Here is a 24,575-nt window from a genome sequence, read left to right as displayed (position 1 = left end):
CTCTCTCCAGGTTTTATTTCACTGCTCTTCACATTTCCGGACCTAAATCCTGGCAGTTTTACTGTGTGGAGAAGCTAAGGGAGCCTGTCCTGCTTCTGAAGTAGAATTGTTGGGGTCCTGTCTGCTTCTCTTGAGTTGGGCAGGCGCCCAGCTTCACCCAGCTTCTGAAGGGCTCAGGTCCTCCAGAATATTACCGCTCGCAGGTATCCCCCCAGGCCTGCTGGTGCAGTACCCTCCGCAGCTCATCCCACCTCTCCCGGGCCACTGTTAAGCATCACAGCAGTCTTTCTGACTCTGTTTTCTACCATGTTTGAGATACAGTTCAGCTTACGTTAAAATCTTCTCTGTTTACATACATTTTTAAAATGCTCTATTCCTCTGGCGCTTGTTTCCCCATGTCTTGGCCCTGCTCCCAAAACTACCGTGCGTTGCTTTCCCTCCTCCCTTCTCCCACCCTTGCTGGTTCTGAAGTTCTGCTGTCATTTCTGAGTTTTGTTGCAACTGCAGCTGTAGTCAGATTGGATGCTTCTCTGCCTCAGCCTGTAGCCAGAGTGACTTTAATCATGGTGCTGTTGTATTGTCCTCAAAAGTGAAACAGCTGAACTTAATCTGAAGCAACTGGCCTTAAGCCCCTCTTTTTTTTTTTTTTATTTTTTTAGTTTACATGCTTATTAAAGTGATACAGTCGGCATATTCAATGATTTGATACACATATTCATCACTAAAGGGACATGTCTTTAGGATTTCCTGTGTGGGGCTTCACGTACATGCAGAACTGAGGTGTATGGGGATTACCGTCTTATTCCATCGACTGAAATTTCTTGCCTTGTCCTGACTTTAGATTATTTTACTCAACAGTTGTGAATGAGCCTTTATGTGACTCTGTCATTTTTGATAGAGATGGCAAAAGGCTGAGTGACCAGTTAGGGAAAAGCTGTCAAAATGTTATGCAGTATCTTTTTATGAGCTAACTTTTCTCTCTGTTTCTTTCTCCCTTTCCTTTGGATTTGCTCTACCAGGAGTCGCTGCCTAAATGGGTCCAGTCATGCCTCCCAGTAAGAAGCCAGAGGGCTCAGGAATTAGCGTTCCCAGCGGGTTGAGCCAACGTTACCAAGATAGTGATTTATCAAAGGCACTTCACGATGATGAGGACCTAGACTTCTCTTTGCCTGCCATCAGATTAGATAAAGGGGCCATGGAAGATGAAGAATTAACGAATTTGAACTGGTTACACGAGAGCAAGAACTTGCTGAAAAGCTTTGGGGACTCGGTGTTAAGGAGCGTTAGCCCCGTTCAGGACATCGGTGATGACACGCCGCCGTCTCCTGCCCACTCTGACATGCCCTACGATGCCAAGCAGAACCCCAACTGCAAACCTCCTTATTCCTTTAGCTGCCTCATATTTATGGCCATTGAGGACTCGCCAACCAAAAGACTGCCCGTAAAGGATATATACAACTGGATCTTGGAACACTTTCCGTATTTTGCAAACGCACCCACTGGATGGAAAAATTCTGTGAGACATAATCTATCCTTGAATAAGTGTTTTAAGAAAGTGGACAAAGACAGAAGTCAGGTAAGTTTGGAACTATGGAAACCTGTCTGGCTCTGAAAATATTCACCTGCTAATCCCAGAACGTGCCCGTAACAGTGAAATGCAGAATATGCAACGCTGTCCCTGGTAACGGAGTTCATTAAATTCAGAGAGCCAACATTTCTTCAGCATGGCTCATTCTGATTTTATTAAATTCATTGTCTAGACATCTGTAAGAAAGTACTCGGTGTGTGTGTGTGTGGTTTTTTCTTTTCCCCCCAGCTGGTGTCTTCATGCATAGTGGTTAAATATTGTTTTTAGTTATCATGCTGTGGTAATGGTTTCCAGCTATACTAGATGAATGTAATCATGTTATAAATAGGCTGCTTGCTGTTCTTGGCTTATACAAATGTATAGTGAAAGGGTATGCCTTATGTAAGAGTCCATCGCTTTTTTCCCTGCTCCGAGTTGTAATCGGAAAAAACTTTCCTTTCTCTTAAACAAACAGAAGTAGTTCTGAATTTTGGTGATGAAGCTTCGTTCCATTTCAAGCAGGTTTTTAGAGAAACTCTTCAAAGCGGGGAGATAGGTCTGGCATCAAAGGTGAAAGTTACCATCCACCAAAATTTCAGTCGTTCTCTCCCTGGGCTCGTGTAGCTTCTGCGACTGGTGTGGTGGCAGAAGCCTGGGGAGCACATTCTTGCTTTCGGATCTCTGTTGTTGTCAGCTGGTTTCATTGCTGAATCCTCAGCGGCGTCTGCAGGAAGAGGCTGTGTGCAAGGGAATGGGGAAGCGAGCCGAGCGGTGGAGGCAGTCCTTCGCATAGCCTTCTACCGCGTCAGTCTGCCTGGGAGCAGATGGCAGTTCCTGAAGGGGACTGTCTCCACAAGCAGTGGTCTGGATGAATCTTTGGCAAAGTACGAGCATACTGATAAAAATATCAGCTTGCAGAGTAATCTCACAGGCCTTCTCACAGGTTAGTGAAATAAATAGCAGGTAAAATCACATCACTGACCGCCTGTCTCTAAAATTGGCTGAAGATCAGAAAGCAGACAGTTTCTGCTGGCAGAAACAATAGATGCACTCAACTTTTGTATTTCACTGAAGTAAATGCTGTGATTGTCTTGTAACTGGTTACCCCGAAACTAGACTTCTGTTGGTGGTGCTGTTCTCCCTATTTTGTGTGTGATTTAACTTTAAGTGCTGTGGAATAGGAGCTCAGGTAACTCTAGAGGAAGAGCCATACATTACCCTAAACTAGCAACTTTTCAATTTGGATTACCTACCTTTATTTTTTCCGGAGCTTTCCTTTTTTAAACAATGAACTTTTTTTTTTTCTTCTTTTTTTTTTTTAAATGTCATTCCCTAGAATCCACTGTCCACATACTGGTGATCACACACTGTATGTTGGTATTTTGATAAATTAGTTGCTGTGAATGATTGTGTATGAGATTAAAAAACCTGTTCCTGAACTGGATCTTGTTTTGTGTAAACCAGAGTCCTAAATTCTTGTTTGGAAGTGAGACTATAATAACAAGTGCCACACCAGACTTTTATGATCCTGTCCCAGACCATAAGAAACCTTCACACAATACATTTAAAAAACCCCAAAATATTGTAACTGGCAAGGCATGTTAACATTGCCATTTGTGTTTTGTTCTATCCCTCTTCCTCTGTTTACAAGTTGACTATTTAGATTACAGCTTCCTTCCTATGAGGAACTTGTCCTCATGTCTATCTGTCAAATATCCGGCAGTCTGCTGAGCTTATATGAACAATACCACAACACGCTGCTTCTCCACAGGGAAGAGGCAGAGCACAATGAATAACTAGTCACCTATGTCTCGAATTTGTGGTTAGAGCCATGGTTACATAGCTAGACAACAAGGTGTGGTGGGAAGGCCTTGCCTATATGAATAACGAGGTGGGGTTTCATTCATTCCTGGAAAATCCCAGGTTATGAGGAAGAATGTCTTCCATCTCCTGGAGATGCTGATGACTGCAGGTAGCCAGCATTAAGGCGAATGAGGTGAGAATCTCAAACGTGAAATGCACCAAGGCAGGTCGTTTAAATCCCCTGCTGGATTTTTCTCGTGTCCTGGCCAAGGGACGGGGCAGACAGTCCCGACCGCAGAATTGGCACTTGGTCAGAGTTGCTGAATCAGGTGCTCGACAGCTAATTGTGGACTTGGAAAGCAGTAAACTTCAACTGCTGGCTTTGAAAATACCTTCGTGTGTGTGCACACGCACGCTCGGGGTTGATTTGAGTACCTTGCAGCCAGCTTCTCAGCTGTTCGGAAGGAAGGCGTCTGTCTAAAGGGTTCTCCGGTTTTGTGCTGGGGCTTGGGGCAGGGGAAGCAGGGGGACTCTCCTCTATAAAGAGTCGGTTTATGCCACTTCTTCCCCTTTGCAGCCAGATTCTGCAAATTGCAGGTTTGGAGTCTGCCTGTCTTACTGTTTTTATGTGGAAAAAAAAAACCATTTAGCAAATGGCATGTTATAAAATGCTAACAAGATAGGCTCTGAAACATGTACAGTAGGGGGGGAAGGAGTTAATCAGTGCTGGGAATTGCAGGCATTTGCCGGTTGATGTGCGTTGACACATTGTGAAAAGCTGGAAGCTTTTCCTCTCATAGTTGTGCTTTCCAGTGTTTGTGTAGCCTTTCAGTAATCGTTTTTCTAAAAAAAGTTCTGCTGAACACTTAATTCTCTTTTGAATTCCCTCTGCATAGTAGTTTCCTCAGTCTTGGGTTCCACTAATTTATATTCATGGGGCTAAATATGTATTTAATAGTATGCAGCTTTTTCTGCCTGCACATGAATGCTTGCATTTCCTGATGTGAGATCCTTGTAACAGCGGGGGAAAAAAACAGACTTACAGGCTGCATCACTTGAGTTTTCGACTTGCCCTGTCCTCATGGTTTTAGGTCTGGTGTGGAATGCTGGGAAAAGACATTTTTCTCCTTGGATTTGTTTATGCACTGCTGCTATTCCACTTCAGCTGCAATGCCATCAGGCTTACCTGGCAAGCCGACAGAGTGACTATTCATGTAACTTTGCGATGAGGCTGATCTCCTGGATCGAGACGGAGAGCTGGGCTGAGGAAGGGAAAATGCTGAGCCCTTGATTGTGCAAACCTCTTTGCATTGAGCTCAGCAGTTTAATAATAGTTGGCCAGAGTGTGATGTATCACATGATGGGGAGTAGACAAGGAGTTCCCTGGCTTTGTTTATACTGCCGGACCTGTGAATTCAGTCATACAGATTAATCCCATTGTGAACGTACAGATCTAAATGTCCTCCAGTGTGTGTCCCTTTTAGTACAGCCCGTTAGCCCATGACTTTCCTGACTTCCCTACCATCTGGTCCTTGGCTATAGAGAGGAATTTTTCTTGTATATGTGTCTCCATAGCAACGAGTTTGCAGTTGATATGGAAAGTAAGCAGTTGCCCTAGCAACGGAGTTACTGATGTGGCAGCTTCTCTGCTTGCAGGGAAAGGGCTAAGCTAGTTCAGACGCATTATGTAGGTTTGCTGTAATTATAGCTGCGCCCACTAGTGCTGCTCTAGCTAAGGGTCTGTTGAAAAATGTTGTTATAAGCCCTATTTTTTCCCCCTTGAAGATTTGTTTTATTTGTGTGGGGATTCCTGCTTTGAACAAAGAAAGGCTGGTAGGATTGTATTTTCAGGGCATGTGATACGTCTGTGCCTTTTATGAATGCAAACTTTCTCGATCGTTATTATCAAATGAGTGGATGAGGGGAAAGGATGTTTGACCTCATTGGCTTCTCTGCAATTTTTTTTGTCTCAGTGAACAGCCCACGGTTATAGAAGCCGGGGCTCTTGTCCCACACTCCTTTCCGCTATTCTGCCATCTTTTCCCTCATCTGTGCTTCTTCGGGCATCCATCCTATCAAGAGGGTTCCTCTTTGTGTCTGCTCTGCGTTGTCTGAGATAGGGAGACGCACACATGCTCCTGGCTGTGTGCACGCTGAAGAAATTCAAGTCTCTTAGAGGTTTGTTTGGCACTCGTGCTGAGGGACGTCTTAATAAAAATGTAATGAGGGTAAGGGATATGTTTATGGGGCTGGGAGAAGAAAATTCTCCTCGCTTGATGTGAAAGTTATTCTTAGAAGTACATGGTCCATAACTGGGTCATGGAGATCCAGCCAGGCTCCTCCTCCGTCTGGAGCGGGCTCTGAGATCTGAGGACTCCCGAGTGGTCCTTGGGCTTTGTGAGAGCCGACGTCCGACTTGTCCTCGTCTAATGCACTGCCTCTCGTAAGCGCTCTGCCAGGGGACCTGACGAGAGCGTAGGGGGACTCTTTGGACGCAGGAGACTTTTCAGGAGTCCCTCCTGCCAATGTCTTTCCTCTGATGTGATAATGTCTGGGCTTTTGACAGGTAAAAGAAGCATAAGCATAAGCACTAGCTGGAGTGAGAAGAAAAGGAGCCTGCTTGTTCTTCTTTAGAATCTCCTAATCCAATCTGCATATACACAAAAGCCAGGGACCAGGGACCCTGTCCTCCCTCTTAATGTTATTATTCAAGAAGACCTGTGAAAGCTCACTGTCACTCCAGGGATAGAAATGATCTCCTCTGTTTTTAATATTGTTATCACTTAGGCTGACCCAAATAACACAAGCGTCAGAATTTCACTATGTTTATAACACCTGGTGGAGCTAAGGTGTTAAAAAAACAAACAACCCCCCCCCCCAAAACAAATAAAAAACCCCCCAAAAACCAAACCAAGTAAACAACCCCTCAGATTCATGTTACAGACTTCAGATGATGTTGACTCCATTAATAAAATAATGCCCTAAATACGATGGTCCAACTGTTAATTTCCCAAATTGTTAAAAGGAGATGTTGTGTTTTTAGGCTGGAATTCGTTTAGTTTAACTTGAAATCCATTTTCTTATACCCCAGTCTGTCATACTAAAAAGCTCTCTAGTATCAGAAATTTTCTCCTCAAATTGGTATTTAGAGAAATGAGGGTCATCTCATTCCAGAGCAATCATAAAAGTCTGTAGAACCATTCCGTAATGTGGGTTTTCCAGATATCAGCCAATTTATGGAGAGCTTTTCTTGAACCCTTTCAGTTTTGTTTTTGAAGTGCAAACCCAAGAAATTATACAGAATATTTAAATAATAGATTTCCTAAAGCTGTGCGTGGAAATAACATGCTTCCATTTCACTGGCTTCCAGCTGGTTGACTTTACATCAGAGCTTACTCTTTGCAGTGGAGTCTGCCTGTATTAACTGGTTTAGAGCTGTACGAAGCATAATCAGTTCTTTTTCAAGTAATGATGAAGAGCTGGCAATATCTGGAGAGTCCTCTGAACCTTATAGCTAAGGTATTTACCTTATCTTGCTCTTGGTTAAGATAGCCTGTGGGCAGGTGCCCTGCTGAGTAAGTGGGGTGTTAGTTGCACATTGACAGGCTATTGACCTGCCAGAGGGGATTGGCTACTTAAGTTAAATAAACTGGACTAGTTGGCCGTGTCTGTGCTCCTAACCCACAGCAAAGACGATAGGAAGCATGGTAAGCAGCACTGAAAGAGCCCAGACAGGGAAGCAGGAGCAAGCCGCTCTTCACCCGTTGGGCTTGGGCTGTGGTGGGGTTTATGAATCTGTTTTTTCAGCCGTGGTCGCACCTCCCTGGCTCCTGGGTGTTTGCTCCAACACCTTCCTGGCACATGAACTTTTGCATTTCTGTGGCAAACTGCAGATCTGGTCAGAGATCTGATCTGGCTGGTTTTTTTCTCTTTCCCTCTTTTTTGTAATTCTTGAGTTGCTTTTCAGCTTAATTCCCCAGTTCAGGTCACAGTGCAGTACAAGAAACAGTTGTGCCAACACAACGGAGGGAGTAGAGATGATGGGGAGGCTGGGGAATACCTCCGGTGGCGATTGCTGAGGAGGCAAGCCATTCCCGATGGAAGAAAGGCCTGATAGAGGCTGGCAGCTGCAGGGAGAGTCAGTGCATGACTGCTTGGTGGGGTAATGGATGCGGTCCCTACCACAAGGTGAAGGCTAGGGTGAAATGCAAAAAGAAGTTTAAATACAATGGCAGGCTTTCTTCTGCTGGAGATGTTTCTTTTGGTTTTTCCCTAGGAGCTGGACTGTGCTATTTGTTGTTCAAGTGGCCTGTGTTAGTGGCTTTGTGGTGTTTTACAGCTGATTTAAAGTGATCAAAATCTGGGCTGCCACCATCAGTCATGGCCCCTGCCCAACCTGGCCACCTGTTGCCTTTGCTGGGGGATTGAACCCATCCGGGGCTGTATTGCCAGCCCCTCTTGAGCTCATACTGGCACTCATGTCATCACACAATGAGCAGGCTGAAAACTATGTGTGTTTATTTTTGTTTGGGTTATTTTTCAGTGGGTGAATTTCGTTGGATTCACTTTCAGCTCCCTGCTTAGCTCATGGTCACTGTGGTCGGAGGAGCACCAGTGTCAGCACAGGCCGTGGGCTCAGCTCTGTTTAATCTGGCGTGAAAGCGTGCCCACGGCGTTCAGCCGGCTCAGAGCTGACCTGGCGGCAGCGGGAGAAGGCGGCAGTGGGAGAAGGCGGGGAGTGCTCTTACCTTCAAGAGCACCGGTCACGCTGGAAGCACGGGGGCTGTGTGTATGTTCAGTCAGATACGCGCTTGCTGCTGGATCGGGCCCATACGACATGGATGAAATGGTCCTAAGAAAACTGTACGAGGGTGCGTGTGCACCCACGCACGTATATTTTGTCAGCTTCGCAAGGTTTTTTTCTTCCTGTTGCCCAAAGGTTTTAACAGTGGCAGTAGCTGTGGCTCTGAGAGGAGCTGTGCTGTGGATCCTTTGAAAAGCTATTATGCAAGAGGGAAGGATGTCCATAAAATCAATTTTCAGGCTTTTCTGTGCAGCTGTCTCTACGTCCCCATCACCACCTAGGTTTCTTCCTAATTCTCGGAGAGCGAGCGTACTGCCGTTGTCACTGCCAGCAAATGAAGCACAGATCCTGGGGCTGCCGTCTGGTTTGAGCACAGGTGGCCTCGCTGATGATGGGGCTGGAGTACATACGTGCACAGGCGCGCTTTACATGTCCAGTAAGGAACGCTGGCCCGTGGGGGGTCCCCGTGAAACTCCTGTGTGCCCCTGAGCACCAGGCCCAGGATGGCGGCTGCGCTGCCTCCGGTTGTGGCTGAACAGCAGAGATGAACTGGACCTGCTGGTCTGGCCAAGCACGCGCCCTTCTGTCTCGCACTTCGATTCTTCAACAAAACGTCAAAGAATCCATTTTAATTACAAAATGTGTGTCCCTTAGACTTCCTCCTTACTTTCCTAAAAGGGAAGTGTTTTATGTTGGCCGAAAGAGCGCAGTAAATTGTGCTGCGTGACTTCTCTTCCTGGGTGAAGACCTCATGAAAAAGCATTTAAAAGACTTGATTGTAATTGAGCAGTTGAAAATAATTGAGTAGATGAAAATACTCTTTGGACAGCCTGAAGTAGCCTTTGAGTTGCTGGAGAAGCTTCCTTTCCTTGCTCTGGTTTCAGGCAGTTGCTGCGTCCCACTCGCTGACCCAGGCAGGTGAAACCTTGGCTCATTCCTGCAGCAGCTCCCCGTTCCTGGTAAGGTCATTCAAACGACTGGCCCGGTGGGGTCCGAGAGGCAGTGTCCAGGCTGCTCATACCTGCTCCTTCTGTGTTATTTTCAGCTAATTCCTGTATCTTCATCATAAATCTAGTTAGGACAAATAGAATGGTCCAGGGTAACGCAAGCTGGAATCCTTATGAAAAAGGGACCCAGCGTGACTCTAGTTTTAATTTAGTTTGTTAGTATTTGTATGTTGGTCAGTGGTGCCTTAGCATATACAAGTAATTGACTTCTGTCATTTCAAGACCAGGCAGACCATCGCTACATGAGGTTGTGGTGCAAGCATGGTATGTAGCTATTACAAAGCAATATATGATGCAGTTAATCTTGTGAACACAAATTTGCTTAAAAAAAAAATCCACATGGCTGCCTCTGGTTAAGTTTTGCTCAGTAAGCATCTAGGGAAAGACTGTGCTTCATGCTTACATGTATTTTTTTAAGCTAATAAAGATTTGTCTCTCTTTAAGTGTTTGCTTTTATATTTTGATTCAAAATCTGGTATTTTGAACCAGTGTAAGTCAAGTTTCCTGTCTTCTAGGTAAAGGAGGACAGTGAAGAAAGTTTGCTTTAATGAGACGCATATGAATCTTGCTGGTTTTCTGGTACTTCTGGTTTAAGTCAGTTTGTTATTAAGTAGTTTAAAAACAATGAGGTTTTGCTTTCTTCAGTAGTAGCAACTGGCTTGTTATGATTCAGTATTTAAGTTTTGGTCGCAAGGAAAAAACTGTTCAATTTTGCTTCCTAACATACTGTCATTCAGTCTAATTCCCATTTAGTTTCAGTCCCTCTCCCAGCCATTCCCCACCTGCTCCCGTGTCTCAGAGCTGGCCAAAAGCAGGGTATCCGCTCAGCTCCAGAGCTGGGAAGTTATTACATACAGGTGGGCTGGGGGAGAGAGGAGGTGTCAAAATTGATTGTCTGGCAGTGCTTAATTGACAAGCAGCAGAGAAGCACAGGCAGTCCATTCAAGTGTGCTTATGAGTCCCCGTCCTTGATGCTTGCACTCTGACATCTTTAAAGGTAAAATGGATCCTGTACATCTGCTCGAATGCTTATATCAGTCTTGTATGTTAGTTTTTCTGACTTAATTCCTGTGTGTGTTTTCTCTGGTTTGGAAGAATTCAGGCACAGAGGTAGTACCGTACGTTTTATTTAATTGTGGAGAAGAAGGTGTCTCTTCTGAAGGAGCAGAGATGTTGTTGCTGTTGGACAGTGGCCCTGTGGGTGGCTACTGGGACACTCGCAGTTCCGCAGGGTCTGGCTGGCCTAGGACGAGCTGGCCTTGTTAGCTGAGGGCGGGGAACACCTTCCTCAGCTGTGCTGCTTTTAGCAAGAGCTTCCTGAGATGTTTTTTCCCTTTGAGCAAAATTAGTGTCCGCGGCTGAAGCTCACAGCAATTCTCACCTCTAATGACACAAGGGAGTGCAGAGTGCCTCTGCTCTGCCATGCCATCGTGTCTGTGATTCCTCTTAGCCTGCCGTGAGATCTTCCTGATCAAGCGGCTGGAGCTGGTGAGATGTCCGGTAGTTGAGATACTGCACCCACATTGTGCTCATCATTGCTGCCGTGTCTGGTCATTTAGTGCAGATTATTGCAATGGTTCTTTTCTGGAGAATAAGCACGTTTATAGGTTTGGATGCTGACAAGGTTTATATACTTACTGGCAACTCAGCTGGCTTCCATGAAGTCCTAAATTTCTAATAGCTGTAAGTGGTGTCAGACTCATCAGTGATAGAGGTCATGTAGGATAAGCAACAGTTAGGGAGGAAGAAGGGGAGTGACCTTCCTAGTTTGGCATAATTTTTTTTTCCTTCTGAATTTTTGGTAGGTCACTATTGGCCCTTCTTAGGCTGGAACGTTACTTGTTTTCTTCTGTTCTCCCACCAGTTTGGACAGCAGAAGAGCTGCTTTTGATTTACTCTTGAGTAAACAACGTCAGAATTGGGACCGAGAGCTGTGGAAAGTAGCAGTTGTGGTCGTAAATGATGCCTCTGGATCTTCCTCAGTTATCCATAATAGTAATTTTTGAGACAGTACATTTTAATTCGTTAGTTATGTTCTTCAAATTCTGTTCTGGGTGTTACGTAAACTTTGTCCTGGGAACTGATGTATGAATTTGTGAGGACTCATTCCAGGGATCTTAAATGTGAGTGGGTTTTTCCTTGCTGTAGTAGAAAAGAAACCAAATTGCTGCCCTCAGACAGTGAGTGACTTAAGATACCCAAACACTATCTATGGCATGCTGAATTGCTGTATTTCATTGCAGCAGTGAACGGAAGCAATTTACCACTAGCTGAGTACTATCAGGATTTTGAAATGCTGGTGTAACTTGCTGAAAGACGACTGTTGGTAAGCAGAGGAATGAACGGGCTTCTGTATGGGGAATGGCATGGAAAAGTGTCTGTGGCAGTACATGGAGCAGAAACATTGATGGGATTTTGCATAAGAGAATCTAGTTGAATGTTGAATTCACACTCATTCAAACTATGAGCAGAAAATTAGGCTCTGCTCCAGAGCTATATTTATGAGATCCCGTGGCTGCCTACCGTGGGAGGGTACTCACTGAGTTGAGGCAACTATTGTAAATGTTTTTCTGAGTTTACAGTTGGAAAAAAATGTCTACAGTGCAAGTTGCAGGGGCTGCAGGGGTTAATGCAAGACTAGGGTTGGGTACATGGATACCTTATCTCAAACTTTCATTTACATATTTTTATCTCTTTTCCTCACCCTTTAGGGTGGAGAGTGGGAATACACCTCTCCTTAGGTTATGTGTGTTTCAGTGAAAATAGGGAGATTGTTCATGAAATGCTCTGGTTTTAGATTAGGGGGAGGGGGACTAAACATCAATGTTAAAGTTAAGTGATACAGGATGTTAATAAATGTAGCAGTTCTGCAGTTAGATCTGTGTTCTTGAAATTGTTGGATAGAACTAAGTAGTTCTTGCATAGTTCATCTTTAGGAATAAAGTCCTTGCCATGCAGGTAAAGCCGTGTTTGCAAGATTCTCCTTAGTACCACTGCCTTGCGCTGGCTGTCTGCATGCAGCCTTCTCCAGCGCTAGAGTAACACAGAAGCACTGCACTTGCAGACATCCTCACTGCTCCTGGAAGCACTTTGAAGGCTTTTGGAGAGGAATGTTTGACGACTTTTAAGAACTGCACGCTGCCAGCTCAGATGGAGCTACAATTACACTTAGACTTTGAGAGAAAATGGTACAGAGCTCCTGGGTCAAAAGGTACTTAGTTCTGCAGGAATCCCCTTCAGAGATCATATTTATTTATAAATTTAACTGGAAATAATGATATGATTCTTACATAATTCCACCCTTCCTGAAGTACCTTAGGACTAAGGAGCTGTAGATGAATGGTGTAAGCGATTCGTTGGCTTGCCCATGTAGCTAAGGTAGGAAGAAATGCATGGTGTCATGGGAAATGCAGGTTTTCAGTCTTGAGCTGGGAGAGATGGGAAGCTGGAGAGTCAGGATGTGGCCGAGATGGCTGGGAATCAGACAAATGCTGGCGCTTTTAGCATTGCGTGGTTTGTTTTGAAGCAGTCAGAATGTTTTTTCCTGTTTTGGCAAGTAACGCATTTATTGTTACATAATTACCTCATTGCACTAATCTATTTGGATTTTCTCCCTCTTACCCCCCTTCTCTGAAGATTAATGTTTTCCTCCTTGGTGCTCAGGGTTAAATATACAAACCTTGCTGTTGTAAAAGAGGGTAGATTTGGTTTTTAGAATTTTATATCAAGTTCTAATACTTTCTAGACTTTTGGCTGCACGGCAGAGAAAGAGGAAAGAAGCTGTCATGGAGACAAATTGCACAGAAGACTCAGGACAGTGCTAGCTCCCAGCTATTGAGACAAATGGGATTTTATTGTTCAGGCTGTACCTCCTTTTCTGCTTAATTTATTTTTGTAGCTCTCTATCTGTATATGTGTGTGTATACAAATACATTTTATATAAAAAAAAGCATTGCATAGTCACATTGGTTTTTAGATCATCCAAACACTTTTAAGGTAAAATGGGAGCAAAAAGTAGTATGGATTTGGGTTGTCAGACAAAGCTTTCTATCTACTTGCATCTCTGCACTAGGAAGACAAGATGCTGCCATAGTGGTACGTCTCTGCAAAATTTCCTTAGGACAGGCATGTTCTGTTGCCACAACTGGTTACCAGTTAGTCTAAACAGATCACTCTGAATTAAGAGTCTAACTAACCTGAACAGTCTCTCTTGTTTTTTCCAAAATAAGCCAGCACTTAAAATTCAGTAAAACACCTCCACTTTGACTAATTTTTTGTACTTTCAGGTTTTGCTAAAACACCTGTAAGACATCACTGCCTTTTGGGCAATGCTGCTTTTGTTAGGAGGAATAAAGTTCCCTGTTCTTGGCTTAGCAAGTCCACTTTCATGTGTCATTTGCTGTTGGCTTTTAGTGCTGAGTAGTTTTGAATTTGGAAAAGCAGAAATGTAATTATGACCTTTTCTATTAAGAGACAAGCTTTTCTGTCATTCTTGTTTGAGAAGAAATATAAAATTTTCATTTAGAAAGCTTTAATTTTAATTTATAGTATTGTCGGAAAAATCTTGCTTTCCCATCCTGTTTTTCTGCTGACTAGGAAAAAAATAGGAAAATGTTCTCCCCCCCGGCTAAAATACTTGCATTATTTTAGTTTCAAAGTAAACATGCTTATGATCTAACCGCTTTTGCTAATTACCATCTGCTCCTTCACCAGCACTCGAGTCCCACTCACCCTCCAGTGTCTAGTATGCCAAAAATGGATTTGGCTGGGCCTGAGCTGACGGGACAAGAGTCCATGTCTTAATTATGGTAGGATTATCCACTTGTGTGCCACATCAACTTAGATTTATTTCCCTCCCAATTTATAAAAAGGATTCACAAACTTGTTGTTGGATTTGCAGTCTGAATCTTTAATTTAGATGTGCATTAAAAAGGGGAAGAATTTGCTTCATCAGGAAACTCTTGGTTTTTTCCTGTTTTGACTGTCTGTCGATTCCTGTTGTTTGGTATCAGGCTAAAAAATAAACCAGTTCCAGAGCTGGCTCTTTAATCCATGCCACGTGTAGCCTCAGCCTTCTCGCACTGTGTACAGAGACATGCTTTTGTTTGGAAAGGGAGGGAATTCTGTAATTGCCCAAATAAATTCTCTGTGTTTGTGTTGCGTGACTTTTAAGTTAGACCATGTAATGTTTGCATCTGGGGGGGTGTGTGTGTAATAATATGGATGGATATGATAAGGATGGGGAGGGGGGCTATTTATATGGAGATTTTGGCCTTAGAAGTTATGAAATTGGCTTAAAAATTATGTTGTCATTTAAAATAATGGGGGAGGGGATGTATGCCTTACTTTAGAGCCGTTAAGATCTTTTACAGGCTCTTTTACAGAAGTGAAGACAGCTGGAAACATTTTGGTTTGTTCCCCTCGCCCGCCCGTGATTTTGCACCATCTCATGACTTTCCAATAGAAACACCTAGAATTCCAACATGCTAAAAATGCTACGAATCGGCAATATTAAAGCCAGATTCTGGAGGTTACGATAAAGCTGTAATCTGTCAAGTTTCTTTCAAACTCTTGTGGTGGTGGTGTGTTTAGTATTGCCCTGGAAAGTCTTCTGCAAGGAAGACACAGCGATTACAGAAATCCTCTTCTGTACAGTGCAGATGTCAGCATTTGTGGTCACTGGGTGCGACTATGAAAAGAAGAAGGACCCTTTGGCGCTTTGGAGCTGGTATATCTGTCTTCCTTTTGTGGGGCAAGCGATGGTGGATTTTCACAACCACCAGCATGTTCAAGGGCTGGTTACTGTTTTTCAGCAGGATTTGGTACATTATGTAGCTCTGAAAGGTAAGATCGCTGCTCTCAAAGTTTTTCATCATCAGTAGGATGAGTGGAGTCAGTTATAAGGTGCCCCTTCCTTTTTGCTCAGTCTTTGGACAGGGCCTTCAGCAGTTTGGACCTCATTTTCTAGCTACACATTTTTCTCTGTAAGGGAGTTTGTACGTTATTTTCGGTTGCTTTTCACATTCAGGTATTAATTTCTGATTGCTTTTTTTGTGGTTTTTTCCCCTCTTCATTCTCTCTTTTCTTACTTGCATCATCTAGAAATGGAACCGTTCATAAACGTCTGCCTGAGGAACGCGTGGCACGGGCAAGTGCTTTAAATCATCGTTGCACTGTGCTGAAAGTGCATTTGCATTTCGGAAAAGAAAAAAGTTGCAACCTTTTTTGAAGCAAGATTTTCATATGTAAACCATCTGCTATTTTTGGTGTGTCAAATATGAAGGCTTCCTGTGTGAAACCGATAGAGAAAAAGATCACAGGAGACCTGGAGCAGTGACTCAGGTCGCAGCAGGCCTGTTTGTGTGACACCTGTGTCATCAAGATAGCCGTGCTTCGGCATCCTTAAATGAGATTTTCTTTTCCTTTAGATGGTAGATCTGTTCAAAGGCATATTTGATCATGAATAATTTGGAGGAAAACAATTTTCTGTCCTTCTGAGAATATAATACCTCTTCTCCTTGTTACTTCTGAACTCTTCACAACATCAACATCTGATGTTGGGCAAGTTGTCAATTTTCATTACTGGAGTCTGCTCAGAAATTGTTTCTTCCTGTTTCCTTCCACTTCAGGCATGTTAAGTCAGATAAATTCATACACTGATGTTTAATCACTGAGCACTAATCACCCTTGTGCAATATTGATCAGCAGCCTTTTTGTATACAATGATCAGAATGAGTAATAGCTTGCTAGTAAACACCGAGGAGTGGGAGGATGAAGATGGTGAGTTAGCCCAATGTAGAAGTTGGTACAGTTTTTCTAATTTCCAGAAGTTTCTCAACTCCAGCAAACAGTCTTATCTTCTCTTTTTTCCCTTCCCTGCTCCAAACTCTGTTTTTCTTCTTGTTTTCATGTTCAAACCAAGCAGTAATCCTAAGTTTCTGTGGACGGTGTGTCTTTTGACAAGTGCCCCAGTCCCTCTTTTCAGGGCTGCTGGCACTGCTGAGGTTGTCCACGGTCTCATTTTCCCGAAGAGCCTGTCGTTTCTCCTCGTCCGCCTCCTGGCACAGCTGAAGCACGCGCAGGCTTCCCGTGCAGCCCTATTTCATGGGGGCTGCCTGTGAACATCACCCTTGAAACAACTGCTTGTGAGATAATTCAGTTAAAAAGAGACCAGGGAAAACCCAAGTAGGCAGGGCTGCAATGTGTGGGTTGAAGTCTCCCCCCCCCCCGCCTTCCTCCCACTCTTTCCTTACCCGGTAAAAGACCTGGTCTGTGCCTGAACTTGCTATTCTGAATAACCTCTTCTCTTGCACACACTGACTGATGCTCACATCCTGTTTGCTACCAGCTTAGCCGAAAGAGCCCCCTGAAGAGTGACATTTCTATTTCTGTTGGGTTTGTTTCAGTAAGTTTGCAGGCTGGCTCTCTGCTGCTGCCTCCGTCACGTGCCTCTCAATTCTCTTCTGTGAATTTGAGGAAACCTGCTTTTCCTTTGCTTTTTGTATGAAATAGCAAAATCACTGTGGGATTTGGAATTGCATCTGGAAAAATGAAGTGGACTTTAAACAGAGGAATAATCTATATTGAGTCAGGATCCTTAAGTATTTAGACTTTGATTAACGCTCTGCTAATGCAGAACTAGTCTGCCTGGGAAGTAACATGAATAAACCTGTGAATCCTATTCTTGCTAGCTTCCTTGGAAAAAATCTAGATATAAATATTCATTTTTTTGCTTCAAATCCATGCACACCAGTGAGTCTACATCTTATTTCTCTAATGTAATCACTTTGCCGTGTTTAATAAACTATGTGCATACTTTCAAATCTGTTTTACTGGTGGAGGTGCTCAGGGAAGCTGAAATGCAGTATTAATTATCCACTCTAAAATGTGCCTGATTGAGTGGCTCATGCTGGAGAAGTTCCTCATGCCAAGCTTTGTTGCATCTGCTGCTTTTAGTGTTTTACCAGTTGCAACCCATGTAGCCATGCTTGTAAAAATACAGGCACCTAAAAAACCCAAGGCCACAAAAAATAAACTGTAATTGTCAAATCTATTTCTGAGATGCTGTGTGGAAAAAAAGTAGGGGGAGTCTTCTTGCAGTTTTAATGAATCTGACTGTGAATAAAACTTTGAAGGCTAAGCAACTTCATTTCTTCTTACTGTTTTTACAGCAGACTTAAAATAAAAACAGGAGGAAATGTAAGCACATCTGAATTAATTGCTCTCACAATGAGAAGTTCCCATATTGTTCCTTTTGACTTACTCCACCTTGAGGATGACTTGGATGCGACCCGGCAACGTAGCTTGCTTTCTCCCCCTGCCACCGCATCCTTCTGCGGGGGACAGTTTCTCACCTGCCTACCCCTCCCCGACCTTTGCCGGTAGGATGCTCATCCCCTTGGGCTGGGTGCGGGCTGGTGCCGTAGGCCTGCGGGGCGGGCGAGGGGACTGGGCTTGCTGCCTGCGCGGCCAGGGTGGGAGGACACGCTGCGCTTGGCCCACGCGCCGCGGCGTCTTCTGTTTGCGCTTGCAGTAACGCCGTAGCCCCGGCTGCCTCCTGCCGCCGGCGGGCTGGGGCAGCTCGCCAGCTGCGGCGGGAAGGGCCTGTATGCTCTCGTGTACAGGTGGGCTGCGGGGCCGCTGCCGGAGGAGGCCAAAGTTACAGCGAGGATCGGGAGAGGGTGCTTTTTAGCGACCTGCGATCTGGTAGGGGGTGGAGGCAGGCAGGCGGCTTAGCAGCGCGCTCCATGTCGCTGCCCGGGTGTGTAATTCCCTTGCAGTCTTGAGGTCAGGGCCTCCCTGCGCTGGAAGGCGTTGGTGCACTCGAGGTATGTTTCTGCCTCGCCTGGGAAGGGCTATGGCCAGCTCTCCAGAAGACGCGGGAAGAGGTTAGTGCCGAAGGTGGTAATGCTCTTCCTCCGCAGCCGGGCCCGGCGGGGGCTTGCTGCTCCCTGTCTGGCCCCGTGTGGGTCTCAGTGGTGCGGCTCTCAGGTGGGATTTCTTGCTTGGTTGTTTTTGTATTACAGTAAAAACAAGATGCCAAATCCCAGCAGGTGAGCAAAGCCCTCTCCCGCAGGCGCTGCAGTTTTGGTCTCACCAGGGTGCCCGGTGTCTAAGAGGGAGTGTGCTTGCTGGAGCGGCTGGGCTTTGACCTCCCTGCAGGAGGCCGGTTTGCTCCTGGAGCTAAACTGGTCCTGCCCTGGTTCGCCTTCATTGCACAGCTGTTGATCTTACCGGCTAATTTAGGAGGCGTTTCTCCGGAGCCTTGTGACAGTACCTAGCATTTGGGAGGAAGGTGGACTGGCGTAGGCTGCTTGCAAAGGTACCGAATCGCAGTGAAGTCCCGGGTTTTTCGGCATCCGTGAGGTTTGGGCTTGTGACATTTGGTCTGTTGAGGCCTCTGAAGTCAGGCCCTGCCCTGGCGAGTTTGTGCTGATTTGTGCCGTGTGAGCAAGGTGAAGGTTTAAATGCAGTCAAGAAGCTGCCTTGTTTTGGAGGATGTTTGCAGCATGAGGGGGGTGCTTTGTTTTGCTTGGGGTTTCATTCGGCCACCAGAAAGAGAAGAGGGAAAGAGAAATGTCAGTAAAAAATAAGTATCTCTGAACTTAGTGTAGAAATGGGACACAGGCAGAGTAGAGTATGTGTATGTAAGTGGCAGAAATAATTTGTGTGTTTATAGATGTGCGGTAACACTGAGGCCTCTGTTGCAGGAAGATGGTTTTTCTTCAGCGTGTGCCTGCTGCAGGTGACGGGGATCTGTTGAGGCTGCAGAGCAGGGCTCAGGATGGAGCACCGCTTCGTTTCCCTAAAGAGCCCAGGGACACTTGGAAACCCCACATCCAGGCAGCCTCTTAAGCCGTTTATCAAAGTGGCTGTTTTTCCCTGTCAATTCATCGTGCGAACCAATATTGAATACTAAGCAAGGAAAAACCCTATATTAAATAAACAGTTATAGGGGAAACTAGTGCAAATCCATTAGCTTTTGTCAGGTCTTCCCTATTTCTATTTTTATTTGTCACTGCTAATGGATTTAGTGCAACCTACTCCCTCCCACCCGTCTCTCCTAGCTATTAACCCCTTCCCCTGGAAATCCACTCACTGGCTTATTTCATCATTAATACAGTAGTAGGCAAAAAATGACCTGCAAACCTTTAGCACAGATATAAGTGTTGGATAATTTTTTGAATATCTGTGGGGTGAAGGGTTGTGTTTTAAAATTGTCATTAGGTTTTCATCTACGACATAACTATATATTTGTAAGAAAGGGCAATTTGTATTTTTTTTCCAGTTTTATAATCTAGATAATGTGAAGAGTATCGGATGACCAGTGGGTATTTAAATGAGTGCCCCTCAGACATGAAGTTAGTACATCCTGCTAAATGGGCTATCTGTCTGGAGTCTCTGGGATTTTTTTTTTTTTCTTTTTTCTTTTGCCACTGACTTTATAGGTGACCTTGAGCACTTAACTTCTTTTTTTATTCTTTTGTTTCTGTGTCTCCTCAATTTTCTTTTCAATAGAGTGGGGATAATTACACTTTCCATGCATACACGGGAATTCTGCAGGCTGAAACGGCATTACTAATGCTACTTGCTACCTAATCTCCCTCAAGTATGCCGTGTGATGGCCCGTCATGCTGACAGGCTTGTCTTCTGGGCTCTCCTGCCTTCCCAGCCCAGTCTCCCTGTGTCTGTTTGACCTCGCACTTTGTTCCTCCCTAGCAGTGTCACAACCTCTCTTCTTCAGCGCCCGAACTTCACCTTGCCTGGGGAGGCTTTGGGCGATGTCTGCCGTTGCTAGGCACTAGCATGAAACAACATACTACTACTTTATATGGGAGCCAGGCATTGTTTAAGGGCAGTTAACGACACTGTTTTCTTCAGTTGCTTGCAGGATTTCCATATGGCAGCCTAATAGCTTTATAGGGTGGTTTGCATATAAACTTAATGAGGAGATATTTAACAGGCTACATGTGACTCTCAGAGTTGGGTGACATAATGCAACACCTCCTGAGCCTGTTGGAGGAGTCATTTTATGAAGAGAGCAGTGGGAAGCTAGTGTGGTGTAGCAGATCCACTGCAGGCTGTAGGCAGTGCGAGCGTACCCGTACTAATGGACAGAGAGTGTGGTGCTGGTGGGCTGGAGGAGCAGTGGAGGAGATAGAGGAGGAGCAATGGACCAGCTGTGCCCATGGTGTCATCCAGCAGTGGGTTACTGTGACTGAAATAACGATAGAGAATCGTTCCAGACCTGGTGTTGGAGTGCTCCTTGTGGGATCAGGAGTCTGGGCTCTGAGGGCATGCCTTGGGTTGGTAGTCTTTGGCAGCAGCTTGGGCTTGCGGGCTGTCTAGGTCACACACTAGAAGACTTTTCTGACTTCTCTGTACGGGGAGTGCTGAGGTAAAAAATTGCTTAAAAGCCCACAAACGCCTTCATTTGCAAAAACCTGAACTGTCCATGCAGTCACTCCTGTGCTCTCTTGCAGCTGTTGATGTGAGGTGTTATCCACTGTTTTTTTGCTCTAGTTGGGGTAGGCAGACAAGGCCAATAGGACCTCTGCCTGTGGCTTTACTTGTGGGGTGCTCTTTGGGGGTTTGTTGTTCTCTCTCATACCTTATACACAGAAACCTATTCTGGTCTAAAATGATTATTTTTTCAGATTCTGGTCCTGGCTGTAGTTACTCAAGCAGTTGTAAATTCTGTGATGACATCATGGGTATTTCTATCAACCAGTTCTTTTTTTGAAATTTGCATTTCAAAAACTGGTTCGCTAAAGCTTGATCCTGGAGAAACGCTTCTGTGCTCTCATGGCATACTTGGACACCTACAGAAGCTGTACAGCATTTCCATGGATAAACTTGTTGGCAAATCTGTGTGAAGGGTTTGCTTCAAGGCTGCTGTTGCAAGGTAACTGGGCACAAGGAGCTCAGGATAAATATTTCTTTAGAGTAAGAACCTTTGCTACCCAGTAATCTCTCCACTATTACTTGCAAAGAGGTCATTTGCTCTAACAGTAGTAGGTTTCATCCATGCTGAGAGCAAACCCTTAGATCAGTAATGGTGAATACTGACACCAAAAGGTTCCTCATCACTGCAGAAAGTGTCATTAGTGTTATTCGCAGGTCCTGTGTTAACGACTGCAACAACTTACACTGAGCTAGGCAGGGACTGATAAGTCACAGTGGTGTGATTTCAAGATTTGATAGCTTGGGACTGCAGATACCAGTTGGAAATGTCCTTTTTTTTCAAGTAATAGGGTACTTCTGCTTGTTTTTACAGTTCCTGAAGCACCCCTGTAACCAACATGGCATAGTTCTCAAAGACAGTTGTACCTCTACACCCCTTCAACCTGGGTAGCTGCCCTATGCCTAATTCATATTGCTGACAGTTTGTGTTCAGGAGACTCTAGCCATGGCCACTCATCCCCTCCTGCTTTGGTGGTGGAGAAGAAAAAGGACAGATCTACTCAGTGGGGAGTTGTTGGCTTGGTTTTGGTTTTGTTTGCTCGTTTAAAGTAGCAAGGTCCCTAACTCAAACAGTTCAGTTTAATAATTCTCAGCTTGCTGGCATAGCCTAGGTGCCTGTGCAGAGCTGTTCGGTCACTCACACACTCGTGGCTTTCTTGTTTCAGTTCCTCTCCTCCCAGCCTACCTGGCTTCCCCGGCCCCCATGGATCCGTGCCCAGCATCTCAGTGTCTCTGGTCTCAGCTACGCGGCTCTCCTGGTCTTTCCTTCAGGGCCAGGTCTGCCAGCCTTGCTGCCAGCTCACCCAGCTCTCCCCTGTATGCCTGCTCTCTGTCACGCCGTTTTTCTCGTTCCTCTTCTGAGCTGCTGTGTGTCCAGCCAGAGTCCTGGTTTTCCTTTCTCCGTGTGCTGTTCTAAGAGATGCATTGGGGTGTCAACATGGCTGCTGCTGCAGAGGAGAGCTCCTGTTCCCCTCCCTGGCTCCCCGCATCCGTGCTGCTTTGCCACAGCACTGGGTGCTCATTAGACCCTTCATGTGAGCCAGCTTAATGAGTTTGAATGACATAAAATTGTGCCAGCAAAATAGTTTTCTTCAAGGAGAATGACTGAAATGGGCTTGTGGAAGAAGGGCCAGGCACATGCAAGAGGGCAGGGAAGCAGCAGCAGCAGCAGCTCAGACCCCTGCATCCACTACATCCCTTTTGGGGAATGTTCCCTTAGGGGTCTATTCCCTTAGGGACCCTCTTGGTGGTGATGCTGCTGCGAGAGATGTGGGCACCTGGAGCTGCTCCTCCCTGGTTTCAGCACAGTCCCGAACGTGTAAGCGGAGCTCTGGAAGGTACAATTTGAAATTGCCAGCATGTCTCTGAGCCCGCATGCTTTGCGGTTCCTGTATCTGCTCTCTTCCCAAAGCTTTATTTTGGGCAGACTGTTTGTATGGCAATGAAAAGAACAACCCTGGAAAAAAGTTGCGTTCCTAACACATTTCAAGCCTGTGCTAAAATAACCAGGGAACAAAATTCCTCAAATAAAACATTTGCCAAATTTTTATGTAGACAGGGTATGTATTTTTCCCAGCCATTGGTCTTGTGCTCAATGCACAGCTTTTTGTTTGGTTGTTTTTTTTTTTTTTTTTTTAAATTGAGCTGTTGGCTGATGATAGGTGATATGTAACGTCAGGCAGTGAGTTGTGAGGTATATGGACGCAAAATCTTTACAATGAGGAGGTTTAATAGTGGATAATGCTGTTATCCCCAACTATAACAACTGAAAAAGCTGACAAGCAGCATTTTAATTCTTTTATTTTGAAATTTCAAACTTTTTTTCAATTCTACTAAAAGATGCCCAAACATTTTTGTTTGGATCCTAATAGGCTGTGTAAAGTAGGATTTGAAAACTTTTATACGCAGTCCATTGGGAGAAGAAATAATTGGACACCGAGTGTATCATGTACCTTTTCATGGCAATGCACTGGTTTTAACTGTTGGGAGGGAATCAGATTTATGTATTTGAGATATGAGAAAGAGCAAATGCATTAATAAGTTGGGATTTAGTACACAATATCCTGATACAATCTACGTATATATTAAGTGACAGAAAAAGGCATAACAATTTCTTCATAAAAAAGTCCTGATTATCTTTTCTAAAGAAAAAGTATCAGTCATAAACTTTTACGGGGTAACTTCTACATGTTGCTTTCTCTCCCCATCAGTACCTCTGAAATAGCTTACCTGCAGCTGTAGTCTACTTTTGGACAAGGTGAAGGGGACTCGTAGTAACGCTCCCCTTTTTTTTAATAACCTTAGACACGGATGCAGCAGCAGTAACCTGTGGTGGGCAGGAGCGAGGGAGGGAGGTGGCTGCGCCTGGCCCTGGGAGGAGGCGGCGGCGTGTCAGGAGGTCTGAAAGCACTCCAGTGCCGAGATGATCAGGGGGCTGTTATCCACTCCTCAGTCACTTGTTGCCTGGGAGACAAATGTAATCCAGGGATATTTTTTTTTTCCCCCCCCTTCCTCGCTGGTTTTTGATTGGAGCCACTATTGACTTTTGGCTTGGAGGAGGTAGTGAAGCAGCACGCCAAGTGTCATAAGATGGAAATTAATCACTAACCGATGGGTCTGAGTTCCAATGATTTCCTTTCCCGTGATTGCTCTGTATATGGGAAGACTAATGACACGTCTAAACAGACAGTTAACGAAGCTCTTCACACCTCCAGCAGTCAAGAAGGATTCTTAACCGGATGACACTTCAGTGTTCTTTTTATTTGTACTCTCTTGTGTGATTGTGGAAAAACAAAAGTAACTATCTTAAAAAAAGAACTTTGCATGGTTGGAGAGCTTTGCCTTAAATTGCATTTGGTTTTGCTGCTAAATTATAAGTCAGCTCAGTTGCAGTGAAAATATAGTAAATCTGCCTTCCCTTTCTTTTAACAAGGAGTATAATTCTTCTCAATACCTTTTGTGTGAGGGAGTTTCTGTTTTTCAGTGAGATTATTTTTGGCTTTCGCAAGGATATGGGCAAGCCAAACAAGTTTTGCTTAACGCTAATGAAGGGTTTTAAAGTTACTCTTCAGTAGTGACTTCGTCTTGTAAGGCCCTCAACTTGAACTAACTCCGGTGGGTTTTGGGGGGTGATCTCTTCCAGGTAGATGAAAAGTCTGTCTTGGAAGTAAATGAAAGAACAGAGAAGTTTGGAAACATGTTGTGTTCCAGCATGTACAAATAAGGTAGATGGTATTTAAGTGTAGCTTTTTTTTTTTTAAGCTTATCCCATGCTGTAAGGAGCAAGGAATCCAGCAAAGGTTTTCTCCTGAAAAACGTTCCTAGTTTTGCACATTGCTTGCTTAAAAGGAAATTTTATGTTCTTCTTGCTCTGGCTCTTGGATGGAGCATGGAAGTGGAATTTGAGAGGTTTGGATTCTATTTTTGACTC

General features: G+C 44.6%; 1 protein-coding gene across 3 annotated transcripts in view; it reads left to right on the top strand.

The window, feature by feature from the left end:
- Positions 1-1,023: 1,023 nt before the first annotated feature.
- FOXN3 (forkhead box N3) overlaps positions 1,024-24,575 on the top strand; it is a 131,388-nt gene continuing 107,836 nt past the window's right edge. For all 3 annotated transcript variants that reach the window (XM_075712150.1, XM_075712149.1, XM_075712148.1), the window contains exon 1: positions 1,024-1,576. In XM_075712150.1, the coding sequence (XP_075568265.1) occupies positions 1,034-1,576 (543 nt within the window). In that variant the 5' untranslated portion in view covers positions 1,024-1,033. The remainder of the gene's footprint in view (positions 1,577-24,575) is intronic.

This window comes from Pelecanus crispus, chromosome 6, assembly GCF_030463565.1.
Source record: "Pelecanus crispus isolate bPelCri1 chromosome 6, bPelCri1.pri, whole genome shotgun sequence".
NCBI classification, from domain to species: Eukaryota; Metazoa; Chordata; class Aves; order Pelecaniformes; family Pelecanidae; genus Pelecanus; species Pelecanus crispus.
This window is presented reverse-complemented; position numbering and strand designations above follow the sequence as displayed.